Source organism: Melozone crissalis, unplaced genomic scaffold (assembly GCF_028551555.1).
Source record: "Melozone crissalis strain CALT ecotype California unplaced genomic scaffold, PUWL_Pcris_2 ptg000132l_1, whole genome shotgun sequence".
Classification (NCBI taxonomy): domain Eukaryota; kingdom Metazoa; phylum Chordata; class Aves; order Passeriformes; family Passerellidae; genus Melozone; species Melozone crissalis.
In genome coordinates, this window is record NW_026535905.1 from 5134946 (window position 1) to 5154145 (window position 19200).

At 56.4% G+C, this 19200-nt stretch overlaps 4 protein-coding genes across 5 annotated transcripts in view; 3 read left to right on the forward strand and 1 right to left on the reverse strand.

The window, feature by feature from the left end:
* PTPRA (protein tyrosine phosphatase receptor type A) overlaps positions 1–4437 on the forward strand; it is a 132965-nt gene extending 128528 nt beyond the window's left edge. For both annotated transcript variants that reach the window (XM_054293294.1, XM_054293295.1), the window contains 4 exons: positions 1164–1289; positions 2456–2607; positions 3291–3426; positions 4080–4437. In XM_054293294.1, the coding sequence (XP_054149269.1) occupies positions 1164–1289; positions 2456–2607; positions 3291–3426; positions 4080–4154 (489 nt within the window). In that variant the 3' untranslated portion in view covers positions 4155–4437. The remainder of the gene's footprint in view (positions 1–1163; positions 1290–2455; positions 2608–3290; positions 3427–4079) is intronic.
* A 3668-nt stretch (positions 4438–8105) lies between these two features.
* LOC128948500 (progonadoliberin-2) lies at positions 8106–10796 on the forward strand. The gene is made up of 3 exons (XM_054293244.1): positions 8106–8252; positions 9861–9926; positions 10713–10796. Exons 1-3 carry the CDS (start codon positions 8115–8117, stop codon positions 10731–10733), a joined length of 225 nt encoding a protein of 74 aa, XP_054149219.1. The 5' UTR covers positions 8106–8114; the 3' UTR covers positions 10734–10796.
* Positions 10797–11618: 822 nt separating this feature from the next.
* Positions 11619–14750, forward strand: MRPS26 (mitochondrial ribosomal protein S26). Its single transcript, XM_054293243.1, has 4 exons — positions 11619–11875; positions 13108–13245; positions 14133–14256; positions 14489–14750. Exons 1-4 carry the CDS (start codon positions 11619–11621, stop codon positions 14618–14620), a joined length of 651 nt encoding a protein of 216 aa, XP_054149218.1. The 3' UTR covers positions 14621–14750.
* Positions 14751–15530: 780 nt separating this feature from the next.
* On the reverse strand, positions 15531–17065 carry LOC128948541 (neurophysin 1-like). Its single transcript, XM_054293292.1, has 3 exons — positions 16946–17065; positions 16662–16863; positions 15531–15580 (listed from the first exon to the last, which is right to left on the reverse strand). Exons 1-3 carry the CDS (start codon positions 17063–17065, stop codon positions 15531–15533), a joined length of 372 nt encoding a protein of 123 aa, XP_054149267.1.
* Positions 17066–19200: the final 2135 nt, after the last annotated feature.

A 19200-nucleotide genomic window follows, 5' to 3' on the forward strand; every position in this document is an offset into this window, starting at 1 on the left:
GGAGGACACCCTGTGCCCTCCATCTTGCTTCCATCCACAACTATCCATACTAAAAATCCCAAACCCTAAATTTCTCACCCAGTGATACACTCACACTGCTCTCTATAATCTATTTCACACTTTTGTGGATTCCAGTCTATCTTGAATCTGGGAAACTTTCTCCATGAATGAGGATGAAAGTCAGTGGTCCCCTGGGGGTCAGGGCACCCCAGAGTAGACACAGAAATATTCCCAGTGCCCTGGGTTTCCACAGGTACAATTAAACAATAATCATAGCCAATTAACAAACAATCATCACATTTAACAATTGTATCCTTTATCATAGTCATTAAATGATTATACCAGTGCAGTTTTGCATGATCCAGTAAAGCTCAACACCACCTGGGGTTGGGCACCAGCCAGGAGATTCTTCTATCCAAACCCATGGGAAGAATAGGGGTTACTCACCCTGTGGCCTCCTTTGTAAGAGCCTGAATGAGAGATGTGGGACTCCAGGGGGTCTCCAAAATGCAGTTTATTGGATCCAAGGTGTCACAGCAGTCCAGGGCTGTGGGAGATAGAGCTGTGCCCACAGCTGTCAGCTCCAGCTGCAGGCAAGCCTGGACACCCTGAGTTTAGGTTACAATGCATTATAGACTTTTCTTTTGGTTACAATGCATTCTAAACTTTTCTTTGCTGAGCATCTTCATACAGTAGAACCAATCTATCCCTTAACTTTTATCTCTAGCCTATCATAACTACTGTCATTACCATATTCATGTTACTGTTCTCCAATCACTAAAGTCAGTACATTACAGTTTAAGCTAGAAGGTGTTTTCAGTTTTCTTGCAGTAGAAAATTCTGAAACCTTTTTTCTACTTGCAACATTTGCTGCCTTGTTTGCCTGTGCTCCCTTCCTGCTTGGTAAAAACATCTTCTTGTTTGGGGTGGGTTTATCCTTTGCTCTAAGTCATAAAAACCCTTCTAACCAACACACCCTTTGGCACCTTGGTTATCCAATGAGACTGGCTCAGCAATTCTTTTCTTCTATATCAAAACTTGCTTCCATCTCTATTCCTTCACCAAACTCTACACTCAAGAATCTTTCTGCTAACCACACACACGTGTGAGACTTTCTTGTCAAAACTTTCATCCTTCCCAACCCTCCTGTGCTGCCTCCTCAGGAGAAGTGTGCCCAGTACTGGCCGTCCGACGGCTCCGTGTCCTACGGGGACATCACGGTGGAGCTGAAGAAGGAGGAGGAGTGTGAGAGCTACACAGTGAGGGACCTGCTGGTGACCAACACCAGGGTAAGAGCCTGGCTGCTCCCTCTTGGTGGGGTGGGTGGTGTTTGAGGGTCCCCAGGACGAGGGAAGAGATGAGAATCTTGACTCTGTGTTTAAGAAGGCTGATTTATTATTTTATGATATATTAAAAGAAAATCATATACTTAAACTACACTAAAGAAATAGAGAGAAAGGATTTCATCAGAAAGCTAGAAAGGAATTAATCATAAAATCTCATGACAGACTTAGAGAGTCCAACATAGGTGGCTGTCATTGGCCATTCATTAAAAACAATTCACATGGTGGGTAAACAGTTCTCCAAATCACATTCCAAAGTAGCAAAAGATGGAGAAGCTTCCCAGCTTCTCAGGAGAAAAGATCCTAGTGAAAGGATTTTCAGGAAATATGTCTGCAACATCTGGGGACCCTTGCGTGCTCCTGGGTTTCACTGCCATGAGCCCCTGCTGGTGTTCCCTCAGCTCCATCAGCTCCCCATTGTCCCAAAGGGATTTTATCCCTGTATCCCTGTCCTGCTGCTCATTCCTGCTGCCCTCACCACCAGGCCTCCCTCCTGCTCCCCATTCTCCACACTTCCCTTCCTCCTTGCCCTGAAAATGCCACTCCTCCACAAGCAGCTTTCCTGCAAGGAATTTGCTTGCATCTTCCAAAAATCCCTGTGGTACTTTCAAGGTCCCCCAGGGCAGGAAGGAAGTAATGAATCTGACTCCATGTTCTTAGAAGGCTAATTTATTTTTTTATGATATTATATTAAAGAATGCTATATTAAAACTTATCTCCCTCCTACCCCCCCATTCCTCACATTTCCCCTACTCCTTGCCCTGGGAATGCCACCCCTGCACCTACAAGGATTTTGCTTGCTTCTTCCAAGAATCCCTGTGGTATTTTCAGGGTCCCCCGTGGCAGGAAGGAAATGATCAATCTGACTCCATGTTCTTAGAAGGCTTATATTATATTATATTATATTATATTATATTATATTATATTATAATTATATTGTGCTATACTAAAACTTATCTCCCTCCTGCCCCCCACTGCCCACATTTCCCCTACTCCTTGCCCTGGGAATGCCACTCCTCCCCAAGCAGGGATTGTTACCCCAAAGCCCTGATCCCCCCTGGGTTCCTGGGTACAGATCCCCAGCCTGACCTGGAGCTGTGCCCTCCCCACAGGAGAACAAGAGCCGACAGATCCGGCAGTTTCACTTCCATGGCTGGCCAGAGGTTGGGATCCCCGGGGATGGGAAGGGGATGATCAACATCATTGCAGCGGTGCAGAAGCAGCAGCAGCAGTCTGGAAACCACCCCATCACTGTGCACTGCAGGTAAAGCCTGGCTGGAGCAGCTGGGCCACCCTCTGGGGATATCTGCTCCACCAGGAGCTTGGGAGATGGTCACAATCCCAAATTGTGTCCTGGGTAAAATGGGAGAGGCTGGGGTGGGGTATTTTTGGGGTTGTTGGGAGGAATGGCGAATCTGACTCCATGTTCTTAGAAGGCTAATTTATTATTTTATGATCTATATTGTATTAAAGAATATTAAACTAAACTAGACCAGAGAATAGAGAAAGGACACTCACAAAAGGCTAAAAGATAATAATGAAAACTTGAAAACTAAACTAGACCAAAGAATAGAGAAAGGATACAGACAGAAGGCTAAAACATAATGATGAAAACCCATTACACTTTCCAGAGTCCTGACACATCTTGATGGTGATTGGTCATTAAATAAAAACAATTTACATGAAGCCAATGAAACAATCAATCACTTGTTGGTAAACAATCTCCAAACCACATTCCAAACCAGCAAAACACAGGAGAAGCAAATGAGATAAGAATTGCTTCCCTTTTTCTCTGAGGCTTCTCAGCTTCCCAGGAGAGAAATCCTAGGCAAGGGGATTTTTCCAGAAAATATGACAGTGGCACTGGGGCAGGGCTGACTCCTCTGGTTTGTCCTCTGGGCAAAGCCATCAGGGGTGTTCCCTCAGCTCCTGGTTTCTCTTTCCCAGTGCTGGAGCAGGAAGAACGGGCACCTTCTGTGCGCTGAGCACTGTCCTGGAGAGGGTGAAGGCAGAGGCCATCCTCGATGTCTTTCAGACAGTCAAGAGTTTAAGACTACAGAGGCCACACATGGTGCAGACACTGGTAGGTGCCTCCTGCCCCACCAGAACCTCAGCAAGGATGGGCTGGGGGCTCAGTGCTGAGCAAAAACATCTTTGGTTCAAGGCTTTTGCTGTCCATGGAAGAGGGAGTGAGGGGAGATGTGGGTTCATCATCCCTGGAAGTGCCCAAGGCCAGGATGGATGGGGCTTGGAGCAACCTGGGACGGTGGGAAGTGTCCCTGCCCATGGCAGGGGGTTGGAGCAATCTCAAGGTTCCTTCCAACCCAAACCATTCTGGGATCCATGATTCTGTGAGGGTGGGCCAGGAGCTCTCTCCCCTTCTTCTTGGTAAGGCATCAAATGCATTTAAAGCACTGACAGAAGTTGTAGGAACCTCCTTGGGGACATCCTCAGCCACAATCCATACATTATTGAGCTGAAACTCCTGGAAGAGTGTCCTGCTGGGGCTGGGTGAGGTCTTGCAAGAGGGGTTTGCTCAGGGTTTTAGAAGAAAAATCTTTTGGGATCCAAACAGAACCTCAGAGAGGGAAGGGGAAAACAGAATTTCTTTGGCCATGAGTACCCCAGGAAGGGTTTGGGGGTCACAGGGAGGTGGGGCCTGCTCTGGACACCTGCCCAAGCTGTGTCAGGTGTGGATTTTCCTGCTGTGACCCTGCTGTCTCTGAACTCCCACAGGAACAGTACGAATTCTGCTACAAGGTGGTGCAGGAATACATCGACGCCTTCTCAGACTACGCCAACTTCAAGTGAAGAAAAACAGGAACAAAAAAATCCACACCCACCCTCCCTGAAACAAATGACAGAAGAGTTGCCTTCTTTAATATTTTGTAATATTCTGTTTGTTAATATACCCCCCCAAACAAAACAAAAAACAAAACCTATGTGTATATATCTTAACTGTTTTAGAGGTTGGTACCATAAGCTTCATATTAGCTGGAGATTTTATATGTAGCAAAGTGTTAGTGCAGATACTGTTGGCTCCTTTTTTTCCAATGTTTTATTGGGGAATTAAATAGCTTGATGTTTGGATTAATATTGTCATACCATCTCTCTTCTGGAGAGTTGATACAGGCTGTTATTTTGTTTGTAAATTTTTTTTTTTTTCTTGAGGGAGTAAAACCTTTTTAAAAAAAAAAAAGGAAAGAAAGATATCCTGGATCTCATCTGAAACAAAACCCAAACCCTCCCCCATCAGCACAACCCCACCAGCACAAGCTTTTCCAAACCTGCAGGGAAATGGTTTCACATTTTTCTGCTGGTCAGCTCTAAAAAAAAAATAAGGAGAAAAAACAAAAAAGTTCATTCTGTGTGTGTGTTTATATATAAATTCCCTCATTTTTGTAGCAAAAGCTAAAATACTTTCTTCTCTCGGGGTCAGGCCACCATGTACTGCTGGTTTGGAAACTGTAATTGCCACACAACAGCACCCAGATGTTGGGATTTCAACCCCAAAAAAGCAAATCCCAGAAAAACAAAAGGATTTTTTGCTCCCTGAAGGAAAGGTCTGTGTGTTTGGAGCTGGATTTTAGAGCAGGGACTGGGGCTGACCCTGTGGCCCTGAGCTGAGGGTGGGCACAGTGGCACTGCCATCCCTGCTGGGACTCTGTGTACCCGGTGAGCTCCATCCCCAGCTGCTGGGGGAGATGTCAGATTATTTTTCCTGGCACCCTGAGAGATCTCAGAATGAGGGAATGGTTTGGGGTGGAAGGGATCTCATAGAATATCCAATCCAATACCCATGGGCAGGGACACCTCCCACTATCCCAAATCTCTCCAAACCTCATCCAGCCTGGCCTTGGGCATTCCAGGGATCCAGGGGCAGCCACAGCTCATCTGGACCCCCTGTGCCAGGGCCTTCCACCCTCCCAGGGCAGGATTTTTCCCAAATCCCCACTCCAGGCCTGCTCTCTTTCAAGAAAAATCCAAAGGCTCACAAAATATCCTGAGGAGAAGAGATGCACACTTGTATATTTAAAAAAAAACCAGGTTAATATGGGTGATTTTATTATTTTCTTATGAAGCAGAGGCTGAGGAAACACCTTCCTTGTCCCTCCTGCTCTCAGGGGCACCATGGCCAGGTTAATGGGGGAGCTCCATCCCCTCTGCAGGCTCTGGCAGAACTGGTTTGGAGCAGAGGCTTCACCCCCAGGATTTCTCTGGACACCCCAACAGTGCTGGGGAGCAGAGGGTGGGTGGCAGGGCCCAGGAATATTGACAGGGATGTTCTAAGCTCAGGATATGGGGTTGAAATCTGGGAAATTCTGGGTAAAACCAGCCCAGGAGTCAGAGTATCCAAGTATTTTCAGTTTTTTCCGACCAGGCAGGATTCAGTGGAGGCACACAGGCAAGGGGGCACCCTCAGAAACCCAAAACACCCCCAAAAGTTGCTTTGCTGCTGCCACCATCCCCACTCCATCACCTGGTACCCCTCATGAGCCCCAAGTGCTCATAAATTCGAACTCCTAAATTTTGGGGGCTTTGGGCCAAGACTGTCAGACACACTCAGAAACAAATGTGGTGACCCCAAAGAAATGGGGACCCTCCTTGAACAGGGGGGCTTCATTTGTCCCCACAGGTGCTCCAGCCAGGAACAGGGACCACCCCAACAAGTCCCTCCCCATTTCCCCTTTTTTCCTCCATCCCCAGGATCTCAGGGGGGTTTGGGGAAATTTTGGGGTGCCGGGAGCTGCCTTGAGCTTTTGCCACAGCATCTGCACAGCCCCATCCCGCGTCCAACTGCAAATATCAGAGAGATGAGCAGCTGCTGGAGATAATCCAGGGCCAGATCCTGCCTAAATCCCCTTCCCAAACTCTGCCACATCCCTTGAGCTGGGAGCTGTGGGCTCCATGGCCACTGCCAGCATCCAGCTCCACTTTGGGGGTGACAGATTAGAAATGGGGGGATAACCAAGGAAATGGGAGCAGGGAAACTGAGGCACGGGGAATTTGCTCCCCTCCTTTCAACAAGAGCATCCCTGGAACTGCAGAGGGACAATCTGCATCCATCCCTTTCCCAGCTGCCAGGAAATGGGAAATGAGCCCCTTCTGGGGCAGAATCCCCAAAAAGGAGGCTCAGGGTGCTGTTCTGTGGTGCCAGAGGGATTTGGGGACAAGGAGGCACCGGGCACTGGCACAAGAGGGCAATTCCATCAGCGAGGTCACTGTCCCCCGTGGGAACGGTGGCCGGGCCGACGTCACTGTCACAGAACCCTTCAAATAGCGGTGCCTGCCCTGCCGGCCACTGCCACCACCGGCCACTGTCACCACCGCCACCTCCGGCCACCACTGGTGCCACCGCCACCGCCCAGGTGAGGCTGCCCCGGCCACGGCACGGGTTGGGCCCGGGGTGGGGGGTCCTGCTTGCCCCAAATCAGACCCCAAATGGGGCCCGGGGGGGTGGGGGGAGTGTCCCTGCTGGATCCAAACCCCAGCAGCACCCCGGGGTGCTGAGCCCCTCTGGATTCCCCAGCCCCAAAGGGTACCCAGAGTGCTCATCCCCTCGGGATGTGCATCCCAAACCCACCCCAACACCACCCATAGGTGCTCACCCCCCCCTGCATCTCCATCCCAAACCCACCCATGGGTGCTCACCCCCTTGGGATCTGCATCCCAAACCCACCCATGGGTGCTCACCCTCTCTACATCTTCATCCCAAACCCACCCAAAAGTGATGCTGGGTTATCCCCTCTGGATCTGCATCCCAAACCCACCCCAGCCCACCCAGGGGTGCTCATTCCCTCGGGATCTGCATCCTAAACCCACCCATCGGCGCTCATCTCCTCCATCATCTGCATCCCAAACCCACCCCAGCACCACCCCTAGGTGTTCATCCCCTCGGAATCTCCATCCTAAACCCACCCACGGGTGCTCACCCCCTCTGGATCTGCATCCCAAGCTCACCCTTGGGTGCTCATCCCCTCTGCATCTCCATCTCAAACCCACCCATGGGTGCTCACTCCCTCTGAATCTCCATCCCAAACCCACCCATGGGTGCTCATCCCCTCTGCATCTCCATCCTAAAGCCACCCCAAAGTGATGCTGGGTCATCCCCTCCAACATCTGCATCCCAAACCCATCCCAGCCCACCCAGAGTGCTCATTCCCTCTGGATCTGCATCCCAAACCCACCCAGGGGTGCTCATCCCCTCTGCATCTGCATCCCAAGCCCACCCCAAAGTGATGCTGGGTCATCTCCTCCATCATCTGCATCCCAAACTCACACCAGCACCACCCATGGGTGTTCATCCCCTCTGGATCTCCATCCTAAACCCACCCACGGGTGCTCACCCCCTCTGCATCTTCATCCCAAACCCACCCACGGTCCTCAACCCCTCTGCATCCCAAACCCACCCCAGCACCACCCATGGGTGCACCCCCTCTGCATCTCCATCCCCCTCACCCAACCCCTGTGCTCCTACCGAACCCAAACCACCCCAGGCAGCACCCTCGGGTGCTCAGCCCTCCCCCAGCCCCCGGGGGTGTCCCTGGAGCGGATCCCGGTGTGACAGTGCCCCCCGTGTCCCCGCAGCCCCGGGGGTGTCCCCGGAGCGGATCCCGGTGTGACAGTGCCCCCCGTGTCCCCGCAGCCCCGGGGGTGTCCCTGGAGCGGATCCCGGTGTGACAGTGCCCCCCGTGTCCCCGCAGCCCCGGGGGTGTCCCTGGAGCGGATCCCGGTGTGACAGTGCCCCCCGTGTCCCCGCAGCCCCCGGCCATGGCACCCCGCGGGTCGCTGCTGCTGCTGGCGCTGCTGCTGCTGAGCTGCGCCCTGCCCCGCGCCCGCGGCCAGCACTGGTCCCACGGGTGGTACCCGGGGGGCAAACGGGACCTGCGCACCCCCAGCGACCTCCAGGTAGGGTGTCCCCCGCGGGTCACCCCCTCCGGGTCACCCCCGTCCCTGCCGGGTGATGCCCACCCCGCCCGTGTCCCCCTGCCCAGGGTTTGTGTGCCCCCCATCCTGTCCTGGGGTGAAAATCCCTCTGGGTTATCCCTGCCCGAGTTACGCTGCCCCAAATTATCCTCCCTGGGTTGTATCCCCTCGGAATCCTGTCCCCGTCCCGCGATTATCCCCCCGCTGAGTTCTTGGATTTATCTCTGCCCCAGGTTAAACCCCACTGCGGGTTTATCACCCCCCATGGGCTAAAATCCCCCCCAGTTTATCCCCCTTCCTGAATTATCCGGGTTTATCACCCATGTTTATTCCCCTCCCCGAATTATCCTGATTTATCACCCCCACGGGCTAAAATCCCTCCAGGTTATCCCTCTCCCTAAATTATCCGGGTTTATCACCCCCACGGGCTAAAATCCCTCCAGGTTATCCCTCTCCCTAAATTATCCGGATTTATCAACCCCACGGGCTAAAATCCCTCAGTTTATCCCCTTCCCTGAGTTATCTGGATTTATCACCTCCCCAGGTTATCCCCCTCTCTGAATTATCCGAGTTTATCACCCCAGTTTATCCCCCTCCCTGAATTATTCAGGTTTATCACCCCCACGGGCTAAAATCACCCCAGGTTATCTCCCTCCCTGAATTTTCCAGGTTTATCACCCCGGGTTATCCCCCTCCCTGAATTATCTGGGTTTGTCACCCTGGGTTTTCCTCCTCCCTGAATTATTCAGGTTTATCACCCCCACGGGCTATAAATGCCACCCCAGGTTGTCCCCCTCACTGAATTATCCAGGTTTATCACCCCATGAGCTATAAACCCCTCCCCAGTTTATTCCCCTCCCCGAATTATCCTGATTTATAACCCCCAGGGGCTAAAATCCCCCCCCAGTTTATCCCCCTCCCTGAATTATTCGGGTTTATCTCTCTGGGTTATCCCCCTCTCTGAATTATCCGTGTTTATCAACCCTACGGGCTAAAACTGCCCCAGGTTATCCCCCTCCCTGAATTATCCGGGTTTACCCCCCGTCCCACCCTGGGGGCTAACCCCCCACCCCAGTTTATATCCCCCTTCCTGAATTATCCGGGTTTATCACCCCCACGGGCTAAAATCCCCCAGTTTATCATCCTCCCTGTGTTATCCAGTTTTATCATCCCCTCAGGTTATCCCCCTCCCTGAATTATCCGTGTTTATCATCCCAGGTTATCCCCCTCCCCGAATGATGCTGATTTATCACACCCACGGGCTATAACCCCCCCCCCCCCCAGTTTATCCTTCTCCCTGAATTATCCAAGTTTATCACCCCCCACGGGCTACAAATGCCACCCCAGGTTGTCCCCCTCCCTGAATTATCCGGGTTTATCACCCCCACGGGCTAAACCCCCCCAGTTTATCCCCCTCCCTGATTTATCCCCCCACAGTTCATTCCCTTTTCCCGTGCTTATCATCCCCTCCCATTTCCCTTCCTCCCCGAATCTCCCGCACTCCGCCCACCCTGGAATTCCCCCCATCCATGGGGTGACCCCGCTCAATCCCGGCTGCTTTTCTCCCTTTTTTCCCCCCTCCTCCCGCAGGTCCCGTCCCCTTTGGGGCGCTGCCGTCCCCTCCCGTGTCCCCCCCGGCGGGAGGAGCCGCTGCCGGTGAGCGGGGACGGGGCTGGGGGTCCTGGGGGGTCCCTGGGAGCGGGATTGACCCATCCTGGGGGGGCTGGGGGTGGGACTGATCCATCCTGGGGGTCCCTGGGACCGCGACTGACCGATCTGGGGGTCCTGGAAGTCTGGGGGGTCCCCGGGAGCGGGACTGACCCATCCTGGGGGTGCCGGGGGGTCCCTAAGACTGGGTCTGACCCATCCTGGGGTTCCTGGGGGCCGGGACTGACCGATCTGGGGGTGCTGGGGGCTCCCCAAGACCGGGACTGATCAGTCCTGGGGGTGCTGTAGGGTGTCCAAGACCGGGACTGAAAAATCCTGGGGGTCTTGGGGGTCTCCGGGACCGGGTCTGACCCATCCTGAGGGTGCTGGAGGGTTCCTGGGACGGGGTCTGAGCCATCCTGGGGGTCCCCGGGACGGAGTCTGACCGATCTGGGGGTCCCCAGGACGGGGATTGACCCATCCTGGGGGTCCTGGGGGTCCCCGGGACCAGGACTGACCCATCCTGGGGGTCCCCAGGAGCGGGTCTGACAGATTTTGGGGGTGCTGGGGGGTCCCTAAGACTTGGACTGACCGATCTGGGGGTGTTGGGGGGTCTGGGAGACCGGGACTGACCCGTCCTGGGGGGTCCTCGGGAAGGGCACTGATCCATTCTTGGGGTCCTGGGGGTCCCCGGGACTGGGTCTGACCGAGGCTGGAGGTCCCTGGGACCGGGTCTGACCCATCTGGGGGCTCCCCGGTACCGGCACTGACCGCCCCCCCGCCCCTCTCCCGCAGCCCCACGCTCTGCGCCCCTGACCGGAGGCACCGAACCCCGCGGGAGCGACCCGGGACCCCCCCGAGGGGAATAAAGGGGCTGGGGGGGATCTGTGAGCGTGGTGGTGATGGAGGGGCTGGCGGGGGGTGGCATGGGGACAGCGGGGACAGCGGTGTCCCCAGAGGGATGCCGTGCCCGTGGGGGGCGGGGGTCGCGTCCCTTGGGATCCTTGGGTGGGCAATTCGTGTCCCAGGGGGCGGGCGTCCGATTTTGGGGTGCCGTGTCCCGTGGGGCTGTCCCTGTCCCGCGGCAGTGTCCTTGTCCCCAGGCCTGTCCTTGTCCCGTGGGGCTGTCCCGTGGCACTGTCCCTGTCCCTTGGGGCTGTCCCTGTCCCGTGGCAGTGTCCCTGTCCCGTGGCAGTGTCCCCGTCCCGTAGGTGCCCGTGTCCCACGGATGTCCCTGTCCCCATGTAGGGTGTCCCTGCCCCACGAATGTCCGTGTCCCTTGGCTGTCCCTATCGCGTATAGAGTGTCTCTATCCCCGCCGCTGTCCGTGTGTCCCACAGATGTCCCTGTCCCCTGTAGGGTGTCCCTGTCCCACGGGTATCCGTGTTCCCAGGCTGTCCCTGTCCCACGGGTGTCCCTATCCCATATAGTGTCCCTGTCCCTGTCGGTGTCCTTGTCCCACGGCTGTCCCTGTCCCGTGTAGGATATCCCTATCCCCGCCGGTGTCCGCGCCCCCTAGCTGTCCCTGTCCCGTGTAGTATATCGCTATCCCCGCCGGTGTCCCTGTCCCACGGGCGTCCGTGTCCGTGTCCCGCTCCCCTCCCGAACTCCATTTCCCATCACACCCCGCTCCCCTTTCCGGTTGTGCGGCGCACAGATGTGACGTCACTCTCCGCGCCGCGCAGTCGCTCAGGCGCCGCCATGCTGCGGGCGCTGAGGCGCTGCCTCCCGGGGCCCGTCCCGCTCCCGGGGCTAGGCCCCGGCTCCGGCCCCTCCCCGGGGCTCTGCCCCGCCTGGGGCCCGCGGGCGGTGCCGGCGCGGGGCCGCAAGACCCGGCACGACCCCCCCGCCAAGTCCAAGGCGGGCCGGGTGAAGCTGCCGCCGCCCGTGGACCCCGAGGAGCTGCTGGTGGTGCAGGAGCGGTACCGGCAGCACCGGCTGGTGCTCAGCGCCCTCCGGTACCGGGGCTGCGGGGCTGGGCTGGGCTGGGGCCGTGGAGATGGGGGCTGGAGGCAGGGGAGGGTCGGACATGGGCTGGGACTGGTTGTGGGGCTGGGGATGGATGTGGGCTTGGGTGAGGGACTGGCTGTGGGACAGGAGAAGGGCAGGACTGGTTATGGGGCAGGGGAGGGGTTGTGGGTTTGAGTTACGGATTAGTTATGGGGCAGGGGAAGGTCGGACATGGGCTGGGGCTGATTATGGGGCTGGGGGTGGTTGTGGGTTTGGGTAAGGGACTGGCTGTGGGACAGGAGAAGGGCAGGACTGGTTATGGGGCAGGGGAGGGGTTGTGGGTTTGAGTTACGGATTAGTTATGGGGCAGGGGAAGGTCGGACATGGGCTGGGGCTGATTATGGGGCTGGGGGTGGTTGTGGGTTTGGGTAAGGGACTGGCTGTGGGGCAGGGCAGGGTTGAAGGGCTGGGTTTGGGGCAGGAGCTGGGTATGGGGTTTTGGGGGACTGCCTTTATTTCGTATAGGACTGGCTGTGAGGCAGGGGGCAGGTGTATGGGGCTGTGAGGCTGCTGTGGGACAGGGGAAGGTTGGGGGTGGCTCTGGGTGTGGAGTTGGAGGCTGAATGAAGTGCTGGGGGCTGATGTGGAACAAGACAGGGTTGTGGGGCTGGCTGTGTGGTGGGAGGCTGGATATGGGGCTGTGAGGCAGGGGAGTGTGGCCTTGTGGCCATTTGGGGCCGCTGTGAGGGACAGTGGGGCTGTGGAGGGGTGGCTGTGGGGCACTTTGTAACGGGAGCCGGGAGATCTGGGGGGTGGGAAGAGTGGTGGGGTTTGCACTGATGAGGGGCAGGGAAGAGTGAGGGTGGTGGCACTGGGAGCACTGAGGGGCAGGGTCAGGGTGGTGGCACTGGGAGCACTGAGGGGCAGGGTCAGGGTGGTGGCAGTGGGAGCACTGAGGGGCAGGGTCAGGGTGGTGGCACTGGGAGCACTGAGGGGCAGGGTCAGGGTGGTGGCACTGAGGGGCAGGGTCAGGGTGGTGGCAGTGGGGGCACTGAGGGGCAGGGTCAGGGTGGTGGCACTGGGAGCACTGAGGGGCAGGGTCAGGGTGGTGGCAGTGGGGGCACTGAGGGGCAGGGAGGGTCAGGCTGTTGGGGCTGGCTCTGCTCTGGGGCAGTCCGGGCAGACCCCGCTGTGCTGCCGGCCCCGGGCAGGAGCTCAGCGCCCTCCCCCGGCCCTGCAGGGCGGAGTTCAAGGCCGAGGTGCTGCAGAAGAAGCGGGAGGAGCGCCTGACCGCCGAGGGCTCGCCGGAGCAGCTGGAGGAGCACCGGCGGCTGATGGCCTGGAACGAGGAGGAGAACGGGCGGCAGAGGGCCCGCAGGTCAGCGCGGCCCCTGCAGGGCACGGCGGGCACTGCTCGGGCACAGCTGGGCACAGAGAAGCTTGGGCAGGGTCATTCCTGCGTTAGGAACTGGTTCATGGCTGAGCCCAGTGGGGAATGGTCACGCCAGAGGTGTCCCCAGGGCTCAGGGTGTCCCCAGCCCTGTTTGATGCCTTTGCTGATGATCTCCATGTGGGGGTTGAGTTCACCAGCAGCAGATTTGCAGGTGGCACCGAGCTGGGTGTGAGTGTGGGTGTGCTGCAGGGCTGGAGGGCTCTGTAAGGGACCTGCACAGGCTGCATCCAAGGAAATGAGGGATAACAAGTGCAGGTGTGGGGTTCTGCTCAGCAGCCAGGCAGAAAGGGACCTGGCGGACAGATGGACAGCAGGCTGGACACGAGCCAGCACAGTGCCCAGGGGGCCTGGATCAGAAATGGTCCAGCAGGAGCAGGGCAGGGATTCTTCCCCTGTGTGAGGGCACACCTCGAGTGCTGTGCCCAGTTCTGCCCCCTCAGTTCAGGAAAGATGTGGAGATGCTGGAATGTTCCAGGGAAAGGCAGCAAAGCTGGGGAAAGGTCTGGAACTCAGGTCCTGGTAGGAGCAGCTGGGAGGCTCAGCCTGGGCAAAGGAGGCTCAGGGGAGACCTTGTCACTGTCCACAACTCCCTGACAGGAGGGTGCAGCCAGGATGGGTCAGGATCTGCTGCCTGGGAGCAGAGGACAAGAGGACACAGCCTTTCCCACCCTGACTGATTCTGTGATTCTGTTTGAATAAATCTGCCTGTGCAGCTCTCGTGGTTCCTGTGCCTTCTGCTGCTGAGGGCCGAGTCAAGGTGCTCTGGGTGGAGGTGTCACCTCCTCCATGACATTTTCCTTTCTGCCTGGCAGAGAGGAGAGACGCAGGAGAGAAGAGGAGGAGCAGAAGAGGAGGAAATCAGAGATTGCAGAGAAACAGGCCAGGAAAATGGAGGCTTTCCTGGAGGAGAAGGAGAAGGAGGTTCTCCAGCTGCAGGTAAGAGCAGCTGGTGCCTCCTGGGGAGCAGCTTGCCAGAATTCCCTGCCAGGGAGCCATGTGGGAGCCGTGGGATTGTTTTCCACAGATTTCTCAGCTGGCAGCTGGGAACCACAAGCCCCAGCACCTTCCTGGGGTGTTGACAGCGTGTGGATGGGAGGGAGCTTGAGCCAGAGCTCTGGGAACAGGCTGGAATAATCCTGAGGGGGACAATCCTTGTGCTTTGCTTCAGGAGGAAGCCAAAAACTTCATCACCCCCGAGAACCTGGAGGCTCGGATCGAGGAGTGCCTGGACAGCCCCCGCAATTACAACTTCGCCATCGACAAGGACGGGCGCGTCGTCAGGCGCACGGTGCTCTCGTAGCAGCCCTGGCTCTGGTGTCCAGAGCCCCCAGAACACACAGATCCTTCCTTGGAATGTATAAATTGGCCTCAGAAGTGGTGGAGAAGGGCTCTGGCTGTGCTGCCTCCAAAGGGTTAACGCTGAGGGAAAGGGGGTGAGGGGAACTTGGAGGCTGCAGCTCAGCCCTGGTGCTGTGCCTGTGATCCCACCTCCCACGTGTTTGGATCCTTCACACACAGCATGTGGGGGGAGCAGGAGCAGTCCTGAGGCAGAGCCTGGCTCAGCTCCTCGCTGTCAGCTCCTCTGGATGCTTCCAAAGGCAAAGGAGGGCTGAATGAATTTGTAGGAAACACTGACCTTCCCTTTTTTTTGTTGTTGGGGGAAGGAATTAATTGTAATCCTGATTTCACACTTCAAACCCTCCTTTGCACATCCCTTGGTGTGGCTGAATAAGAATGTGTCTGAATGATCCAGGATTTCTGGTGTCTCATTAATTCCTCCCTTTAGGCTTAATTTATTCATCACCACTGAAAATATAGATAAAATTGTAATGGCTTTGGGTGTTCTGGGTTGTTGGGGTCTTGTAGGCTGTCAGCTTTGTCCTAAAACTTCTGGTTTTGGGCTGAGCCTAGAGTTTGCTGTGGTTCAGCCATGGTCTGCAAGTCACTCTCCCTCCTTCCCTCCCTCCCTCAGTTCATTGACCTGAAACTCTCACTTTTTACCTCCACTTTTCCCTAAAAGTGTCTTCTCCCAAGCCTGCACCTCAACCCAGCAAGCACACAAAACCCACAGACTTGTGGCTGGGTTGTTTTTCTGTCCAAGTTTTATTTCTAGTTAAGCTCAAAGCTCATCACTTCAGTCTGAATCACAGCCCAGGGTGGGGCTGGGACGGCGATGGATGCAGGATCCTGCAGGTTCTCTCCTGGCTGGGCTACACCAACAGCAGCTCCTGGTCACAGGATGAGTCAGTGCCACAGCCCTCTGAGGGGAGACAGGGGGGAGTGTGGTGTGAAATCAGGCAGCACCCACCAGACCCCAGGGACCCCCCAAAACAGGCCCCAGAGATCTCTGAACCATCTCCAGGGACCCTCTGAACCTGCTCCCAGAGATCCCTGGAACAGCTCCTAAAGATCCTTAAAACAGCTCCTAGGGATCCCTGAAACAGCCCCTGGGAACCCCCAGAAACAGCCCCCCAGGGACCCCCAAAAGAGCCCTCAAGGACTCCCCAAAACAGCTCCTAGAGATCCCTGAAACAGCTCCTAAAAGTCTCTGAAACAGCTCCCAGGAACCCCCAAAAACAGCCCCCAGGGACCTTCTGAACCAACTCCCAAAGATCCCTGAAACAGCTCCCAGAAATCTCCAAAGTAGCCCCCATGGACCCCCCAAAACAGCCCCCAGGAACCTCTGAACCAGCTCCAAGACATCCCTGAAACAGCTCCCAGGAACCCCCAAAAACAGCCCTCAAGGACTCCCCAAACCAGCTCCAAGAGACCCCCAAAACAGCGCCCAAGGACTCTCTGAACCAGCTCCCAGAGATCCTGAAACAACCTCAAAAAACAGCCCTCCAGGACTCCCCAAACCACCTCCCAGAGATCCCCAAAACAGCCCCCAGGAAGCCCCAAAAACAGCGCCCAGAAATCCCCCAAACATCCAGAGAACCCCCAAAAACAGCCCCCAGAGACCCCCCAGCACTGGGGTTTGCTGAGCTCCTGCTCACTCCATTCTCTGATGCTTTCCAGGATTTACAGCAGGATCCCTGCCAGTTTAATTTAGGGAGGAGGGTGGGATTTTGAGAAAAACTGATGAGAGCAGATGGGACGTGGCTCCTGCACTTGCTCAGCCCCCAAAATTTGTTTGCTGTCTGCTTCCCTCTGCCCCAAACCTTCCCAGTCTCATCCCTGGGGTCTGGATAGGACCTGGAGCGTGCCCTGGCTGGACACACGGATGGGACAAAGAATCCCTGGAGCATCCTCCCCTCTCCCACTGTTGTAAGAACCCTGAATCCCCTCCCGGCTGTGCCGGGGCTCGGGACAGCAATCCCGGGATGCCGTGCCGCCCTCACCGGTGCTGCAGCAGATGCCGGGAGCGGCGCAGCTCCCTCCGGAGCCGCAGGGTTTGCGTCCCGACTCGCAGGGCGTGGGCAGGAAGTTTTCCTCCTGGCAGCGCAGCGCCTCCGAGGTGCCGATGTAGCAGCCCAGCTCCTCCCCGCAGCAGATGTTGGGCCCGAAGCAGTGGCCCTTGTTCCGGGGGCCGCAGGGCAGGCACTGCTCGGGGAACGGGGGGAGAAAAAGGTAGGGAGAAGGGAGGGATGGAGTTGGGAGTGCTCCAAGCCCTCCCAGGACTTACCTTCCTGATGTCCATGTCCAGCACAGCTCGTTTGCCCCCGATGGGGCAGTTCTGGATGTAGCAAGCAGAGGAAATAGTCAGGAGCCCCAGGAGGCAGAGAGCCAGAGCCTTGCAGGGCATGGCGGCGGGACAGGGGGGATTTGTGGCTGCTCATCCCAACTGCTGGCCCTGTATTTATAGTCCTGGCTCCTGCTTAGGGATTCTGGCACCGGCGTCACCAGTGCTCCTTAAAAACCACAAGGCATTGCTTCCCACAGCACAGGGCTCGGCTAATAGCCAGAGGTCGAGGACGTGAGGTCAAGGACAAGGTGCTGGTTTTCTCCTCAGTGATGAGTCTGGCAGGGACGTGTGGAGGTTGTGGATGGAGCTGGAGGAACCTGGGGAGATTGTGGATGGAGCTGGATGAATGTGTGGAGGTTGTGGGTGGAGCTGGATGGACGTGGGGGTTGTGGATGGAGCTGGATGGATGTGTGGAAGTTGTGGATGGAGCTGGATGGATGTGTGGAAGTTGTGGATGGTTGTGTGGAGGTTGTGGATGGAGCTGGATGAACGTGTGGAGGTTGTGGATGGAGCTGAAGGAACGTGTGGAGGTCGTGGATGGAGCTGGATGAATGTGTGGAGTTTGAGGATGGCGCTGCATGGATGTGTGGAGGTTGTGGCTGGATATGTGGAGGTTGTAGATGGAGGTGGATGGATGTGTGGAGGTTGTGGATGGACGTGTGGAGGTTGCGGATGGAGATGTGGAGTTTGGGGATGGAGTCTGGGCTTGGGTCCCTTCTCTGGCAGCCCCTTTGGGCTGCTGAGCTGTGGTGTGTCCCGTTGGGAACCCCTCTGGCATGGAGACAGGAGGGATGAAGGAAGGCAGCTGCAGGTGGGATGTGTCCATCAGGAGCAGGGTGAGAAGGATGTGCGCTTCTCTTGGCTTCAGATCCCTTTGGGTGGGAGGAAGCAGCCCCAAATCCTCTGGGATCATCCATGGGGATGTCCTTGTTGGCCCTGGCCTTTGGGGGATGCTCTGCACTGCGTTATCCCTCTCTGGGACAATAGTGACAACCAGCCCATCCCCACCCACCTCCATCCCACAGCTCCAAAGCTACCTGAGAACACCAAACCTCCCGGGCAAAGGCCTGAAATCCCAAATTTCCCCACTGCTTCTCCTTGGAGCTGCACACAGGGATCCAGGGTGGTGTCCTGAGCCCCATCACCAGCAGACAAAGCCCCCCCTACTCCTCCCTGAGAGGCAGAACCGAGGATGAGGCCGAAGGCTGACGCAACCACCCAAGATCCTGCTCACCCCTTGCCTTCCTTATCCCAATTAGGAGCTCCCAGCTTGAATAAATTTCCTTGCTGAGGACAAACCTTGACGTCCACTGAGATCATTACCCTGCACTGCCTTAATTGGGAATTAGGCAGCCCAGAGCTGGACAGCCGTGACCTTTTGCTGTCCCTCTGGCTTGCTTCAAAATCCACCACTTAGCGAGGCTGCCACGAGGGCAGCCAGGTCCCTGTCACCCAGCCTGGGTCAGGGCCAGTCCCTGGGGACAAGGCAGGCACTGGCATCCATGGAAATGGCTTGGAAATGGGGCTCAGCTGTCCCAGCAGCTCTGCTCTGGCTGCAGCATGGGATGGAGGGAGGGAATTGTCATCCCAGAGCCCCTGTGGCTGCTCCAGGGGTGCCCAGATGTGTCTCAGGTAGAAAAATGGGGGGAAACCCCCAGTTATCAGCCCCTGGTACTTTCTGGGGACTGGATTTTTGCCTGATTTTGAGGTGACAGAGCAATCCCAGGTCAGCCCCACATTCCCAGTGCTGCAGGAATGCTGGGGGTTCACATCCTGCATCTTGGAAAATCCGAGTGCTGGAGCTGGCCTGAAAGCCCAGTTCCCTCATCCCAGCTTGGAGTCCCCCATCCATGCTGGAGTCACCCCTTTCCCAAAGATTTTGAGGTGATTTGGGGTTGCCCTCCTTCCCCAGGGCTGGGATCAGATACAAGCAGGTCCTGGATCAATCCTGGATGTCCTGGATTGATCCTGGATGTCCTGGATTGATCCTGCATGTCCTGGATCAACCCTGCAGGTCCTGGATCGATCCTGCAAGTCCTGGATCAATCCTGCAGGTCCTGGATCAATCCTGGAGGCCCTGGATTGATCCTGGAGGTCCTGGATCAATCCTGCAGGTCCTGGATCAACCCTGCAGGTCCTGGATCAATCCTGGATGTCCTGGATGGATCCTGCTGGTCCTGGATCGATCCTGCAGG